Raw genomic sequence first — 6,000 nt, 5'->3', positions numbered from 1 at the left:
CTTGCATTTGAATAGATTATTATTATATACCATTCCCACCTCCCCTCATTAAAATCTCATAATTGTCAAACTTCATTAAGATAAATGGAATTATTCATCTGTCTCCCTGCCCCCCAACCCCACCCCTTGGGCTATAGGGTCAATAAAATGATGTTAAGCAGAAGAGGGTAAGGCTGGTGAACACTTCTAAATGTCACGAAGTAATTTCAGGAAGGAGCTGGCCAGCAATTGTACTGAATGATGGTTATACTCTCAACCTCATGGCTGCTAATGACTTAAAATCGTAAGTGTGCATTATTAGCATGGCTGTTCAAAACTTGCATTTTGTTGTTGTTATAACTAGTAGTGGGCATTCCCTAAACTCATTTAAAATACACTGAAAAGTAAAAATCAGAACAACGCAAGACAAACCAAACCCTGAGACTAACACGTAGTCAAGGATGGCAACCAAGAAAGAAAAAGAAACAAGAGTATAGCCAACCTTTTTTTTTTTTAATTAGAGTATATTATACTTCCAAACTGGATACACTAGAAATTGGCAATGCAACATAAGATGCAAAGGAATATACCAGTTACTGTCAAAATGACCCTGTACAGCCTTGTAATGCAAAAAGCTTTATACAATACAAATTTTCAGTAATGTACACAAACCTTGATAGTATGATCATCTGAACATAATATGAGGGGTTAAAAAAAGGACAGGAGAAGGAAAGTGCTGGGAATACTAACTGCATTGCTCTATGGGAAAGTAAGCTAGCTTTCATCGAAGGATGCATCGTGAAAAACAACTGAAGTTAGTTGGCAGGTGAATTTCTCAAAGACGTTAGTGTTTTACACGGAAAGGATATCTGTGGAATACATCCTTCCCTGAGTATCAAACTGCAAACCAAATTCAGGGGTACATATTACCTCAGTGGAGTCTGAAAAATGCTGTAAATTTTTTTCTTTATTAATAATAATAATAATAATAATAATATAAAAAGTCAAACAAACTCCAAACACACCTTTTCTCACTCAGAAAACTTTTTATAATTTACCAGAAAGATGGATGACTCTTTCCAAAGTGCTAAAAAAGTTGCCCAATTACATTAAGCATAACGAAGTAATTCAAATACAAGTTCAGTGGCAAGCAGGGAAACACATGGCATTCGAACGGTAAACGTCTCCTTCCTTCCAACGCCCCTCTCGGTCTTGCAGGTTTCAGCCCAGGGCCTCCTATTGCACAAGTGGCGTGCTGTGAAAGCTGTCGTCCTGATAGTTAGGGCCACCCCGTCAGGTTTTTACCTGCTGGTGCATTATGTGAGTCACCTTTCCTGCCAGCCTCTGTGGGATGCCTGTGGCCTTCTTTCCTGTCATCACTGAACTTGTAATTTTGAAAGCACATTATTAGCCAAGTGGCACATTCTCCATTATATGGGGATAAAGACATAACTTAAAAAAAAACACACAAAAAAAACCACCAAAAACCAGCCCACCCAATAGCCCGGTATTCTTGGAGTGTATTATACTTGTCTATAGTGTCTTTAGCTGAGACAGTGAGGTGGCGAGGTTGATGGGTGGTTCACACATGGCCAAGAACAGATGTCTGCGGGAGGAGGATAGAAGGTGCAGAGCTTCCCGCCCTAGCCGGCTCAGCCTCCCTGTCCCCGGGCATCTCTGTAGTGTAAACAGGCTTGCCAGGGCCCGTGACTGGCAAAGGGAAGTATAGTAGACCTGCTAGTCTGGGGGAAGAAGGGTGTGTGTGTGGGGGGGGTCAGGGGGTCGGGGGGAACCATGGTGTGGACAGATGGTATAATCTTCTGGATTCCCGCACAACTGTACCAATTTCAAGGGGGCTCTCAGTGAAGCAAGCTGACTAGAGGAAGAAAATCAGGGATGCTTTTATTTTCCCCTGGTGAAACGGATGAAAAAAAGAAAAATTCCCAACTCTAGGATAACACCTGATGGAAAACAGCAATGCAGTAAGAAGCCTTCCTCCTGTACACAGTTCTTCAATAGATAAATAATATATAAACTTTTATATCCCAAGCTTCCCATCATCATACAAAGCACATCTCTTCCTGCTCCTGTTTCATACAGGAAATGCTGTTGTCTTAAAAATACAAGCTCTTAACGTATTCAGCCAAAGATTCTTGTCCTCTTCTCCTTTCTACATCACCCATTACTCTGAAAGACTAGCAAAGGGCTATGCTACCAATCACATCTGCTTCTTGCTGCAATAAAGTGCTGCACATAAGTTGCCATTTTAATGACCACGAACTAAGAGCTTTAAATAAGTCTAAAGTTAGCCTCCTAGCAGATTACATCTACCAGGCGTTAACAAAATGGAATACAGAATTATTACCAACATGGAGAATACCACTAGAGCCAGACGACCTGCAAACACAATGGACACGTCTCAGGGGCATCAACGGACTTGCAGGGCTAAACAGCACCTTGTTTTGGGTGGTTATACGTCAACGAGCCTGTGACAGAATTCTCAAACACACAGTCTACTCGCTCCGTATAAAAGGTGCATTTTCTTTCACTTTCATTTTTCTTTTTTTTTTTTTGCAGATGAGAAACAAAAACTAGTGCAAGACCAAAGCACTGTGCAAAACTGCCTTTTCTTTTTTTTTTTTTTTAGTCTGAGCATTTATACCCAGAATTGATCCAAACCCCTTTTAATCTCCTTGGCTGGATTTTTCAACCATAAAATTTTTCACTCATACTATTTTTTTTCCTGCAAACAAATGGTAACCACTGAATTAATACATCATATATATATATATATATATATAATCTGCCCTTAAAAAATGATGCACTGCGTGTGTCCCACACGCGTTGTGTATGTATGGACACACACACACAACGCACTTAAGTTTTGTGATGTTGGCCTCGGTGCTGCGGGACATTTCTTCCAGACGGGACTCTTGCTGCCTCGCATCTTCATAACCAGAGGAGACTCCGCACAAGGTCTCCAGCTCTGTGGGAAATCTCCAGCAGCACCGTGGGTGTCTACCATGCCTCCATCGACCGCGCACCAGGCCCCACCACTCTGCAGCCGTGAAACGGGTGGTGAAGAAGGGGCTCGGGGAGGGCCCGCAGTGGATGAACCACCCAGGAGGGAAAATCATGTTCATCGCGGTGAAAGAAGCCAGCACAGAGAATGTGCGATAGAAATCTCATGGCACACGACACACGGCTTTCTCTCTCAGAATCCACAGACGCCCACACACCCCATTCACCCAACAGAAAACAAAAATGCACCAGTAGATAAGCTGACAAGTGCGGATTGCTATTAAGGACACTCTCTTTAGGGTTGAGCAAGACAAAATTCCTTTCAGGGAAAGGTCGGGAGCAGGGCTGAGAGTGGGCGCGGGGGGGCCGGGGAGGCATGCCTCTGAAGGTAGATGTACGCAGTAGGTCACCTCTCTGAAGATCGGATAAAGCAGCTTTCAGGTCAATGCAATAGGTATACACACAGAGCCAATTCTCTAGTCCTTACTAAGGAGATACAGTACACGTGGTTCAGACCCACGGGGGTCTGTCGGTTTTGCAGCAACATACACCTGCTGGGGTTGTGTGTAAGTTTCGTGGGTTTATTTTTGTTTTTGTCTCTGTCACTTGGTTTTTGGTACGGAACATGCTGCCCTCAGACAGTCTCTGCTCTTTCTCTCAGTCCGAGATAGGCGAGGAAGGAGTGTTTGGGGGACGGGATGCTGGGAGGCGCAGTCTGAGGTCGGGGCGGGTGGAATGTGAGATCCAAGTGGTTCTTGGGGTATAACATTGTCAAGGGAATGAGATGGGCAAAATCCGAGTTCCGGTACTTGTCAAAGCGCAAAGGGGAGCCGTTGAAGGCCAGAGCCTTGAGTGCCAGGTTGGGCTCTGAGCTGCTGCCGTGGACAGCTGACAAGGCCACGGTCTGCAGAGCCTGGGAGGCGGACATGACCGACAGGGGAGACAGGAGATTCCGAGAGCTCCCGACGATGAGGAGCGGGGCCCCGGGGCCGGCTGGTTTCTTGGGGGCCGGACACAGGCCCTTCTTGTCCTCCTCGGGGCAGTCCCCACTCTGGTGCTTCTTGACGTGGCGGCTGAAGACGAAAGGGTGTGTGGTCTTGAACAGGCACTCTTCGCAGCTGAAGGTCTGGCGAGGGGCGTGCTTCAGCTTCTTGTGCAGGTTGAGATTGTCCTTGCGTTTGCAGCTGTAGCTGCACTGGTCACAGTGGAAGGGCCGCTCCCCGGTGTGCACGCGCACGTGCTCGATGAGCTTGTTGGCGGTCTTGGACAGGTAGCCGCACTGGTCGCACTTGTAGTGGTTGCCGAGGCGATGCTCCCGGGTGTGCGTCTCCAGCTCCAGCTGGTTGGCCTTCACCGTCTGGCAGATCCGGCACTTGTACTCCATCTTGTAGTGGGTCTTGAGGTGGCACTCCATGGCGGCGGGGCGGTTGGTGGAATAAATGCAGAATGGGCACCTGCCGGGGGAAGCAAGGGAAGGGAGGGTCAGCCAGACAGGTCCCGCCGTGGCCCTGCTTCTCCCCTCCTCACGGGCCACCCTGCAAACCCTGAGGCCTGGCTGCCCTTGCCCAGCCCAGCCCTGCTGCCTCTCAGAGGTGAAGAGGACCCTCTTGGGCTCTCTGTGCCGACAGAGCCGTCCCCCCGGAGGAGGAGCCAGCTCTGAGGAGGTGCGCTCAGCCTACTCTGGGTCTCCTGGCAGGAGCAGCGAACACCAACCCTCAGGAAGGGGAGCTGAGAAAGGGGGAGAATTACGGTAGCTGTGGCTCCCCTCCATCCTCCCGCCCCCCGGAGCCCTCCCCACCCCCCACGGACACAGCAGAGGTCTAACCCTCACGACCTCCCCTCGAGATGGGAGCAACACAAAGAATCGACGTTTCATGCACCACACCAAGCACACGCAGAAAGGCTAAGAGTTTTAAAGAACAGCTTACAGGGGAAAGCTACCTCCAGCAAACAGAAAGTCGTAGGCTCAGAATCGTGCTTATGAAAGGTTAGGACGAGAAGGCCTGTGTCTGTGTGTCTGTGTGTGTGTGTGTACATAGGTCTGTACTCTAGGACCTGTCTGCTACAGCTGTTTCCCCACCAGGGAAGGAAGGGGAGGACCAGGACAGGGGCATGGGAGAGGGACGCCCACCCCCCAGCTGTCTACTAGTGAGGGATAAGGAGGGCGATGCCTGCTCTCTGGAGCTTGAAGACATTATTCGTACATTATGACATAATGCTCAGGGGGCAGGACCACAGCTAACATTTCTTCTGCATTCTGTCCAGTGCTTGGTAAGTGCTCAGGCCACGGGAGGCACTGCATTATTGGACTGGTCTCTACACATAAGTTAGGCAGATTCTGGCCCCAGCTCCACCACCTAACTGGGCTCTAGCTGGATCGCCATGGGCCAAAACTGGGGTCTCTCGATGGCTTGGTTTCTCCACCCTCCGCAATGAGGCTATGATCCCCCCAAGCCTCCCGGCTTCCAGAGGGGCCAGGAGGAGCCATGAAGGCATGTTTACAAATTCTGCTCTTTGAGAAGCTGCCGGGCTCGAGTCAGTGGCTGATATGATAGCGGTAGCGTGTTTGCTCTCTTGACAAACAGAATGCAAATGCAAAAGTGGCTGCCTCAGCTCTGGCTGGGCACCCGCAGGGCAGGCCCAGGAGCGAGGTGTGCTCTGAGGGTTTGGAGAAGTGTTCAGCAGAGCCCAACACAACCAGGTGCACCGTGCACTGCTCCTCAGCGCCAAGCTCGCCGTTAGCCTTGGACCCTCAGCTCACAGAAGAGTGCACACGAGAGAAATAAAAGCCCATTCCCAGGTCAGGTGCACACACAACCCCTACGCCAAGCTGGGCCTTACCTAGAGGAGTCTGAAACTCACCACTGTCCTGAGCTACGGCAAAAGAAAAATAATAGTATAATCTTATTCGATCTGCATTATGAACAGGATATAGAGTACAAGCAGTTCCATCACAGAAAAGCAATTGAGACATCGGCAGCCTGTTTCACTTTAAGGACA

The 6,000-nt window shown here is 48.8% G+C and overlaps 1 protein-coding gene across 8 annotated transcripts in view; it reads right to left on the bottom strand.

The window, feature by feature from the left end:
* Positions 1-956: 956 nt before the first annotated feature.
* ZNF827 (zinc finger protein 827) overlaps positions 957-6,000 on the bottom strand; it is a 168,186-nt gene continuing 163,142 nt past the window's right edge. The window contains exons 14-15 of one of the 8 annotated variants that reach the window (XM_059697916.1): positions 5,842-5,874; positions 4,316-4,454 (exon numbers count right to left, since the gene is read on the bottom strand). In XM_059697916.1, coding sequence (XP_059553899.1) covers positions 5,859-5,874 — 16 coding nt within the window. In that variant the 3' untranslated portion in view covers positions 4,316-4,454; positions 5,842-5,858. Of the gene's footprint in view, positions 4,455-5,841; positions 5,875-6,000 lie in introns of all 8 variants that reach the window. The other 7 variants (XM_059697918.1, XM_059697917.1, XR_009453029.1 and 4 more) reach the window with 7 other exon arrangements.

This window comes from Myotis daubentonii, chromosome 5, assembly GCF_963259705.1.
Source record: "Myotis daubentonii chromosome 5, mMyoDau2.1, whole genome shotgun sequence".
Taxonomy (NCBI): domain Eukaryota; kingdom Metazoa; phylum Chordata; class Mammalia; order Chiroptera; family Vespertilionidae; genus Myotis; species Myotis daubentonii.
The sequence above is the reverse complement of the archived record's forward strand: the minus strand, read 5'-3'. Positions and strand labels throughout refer to the sequence as shown.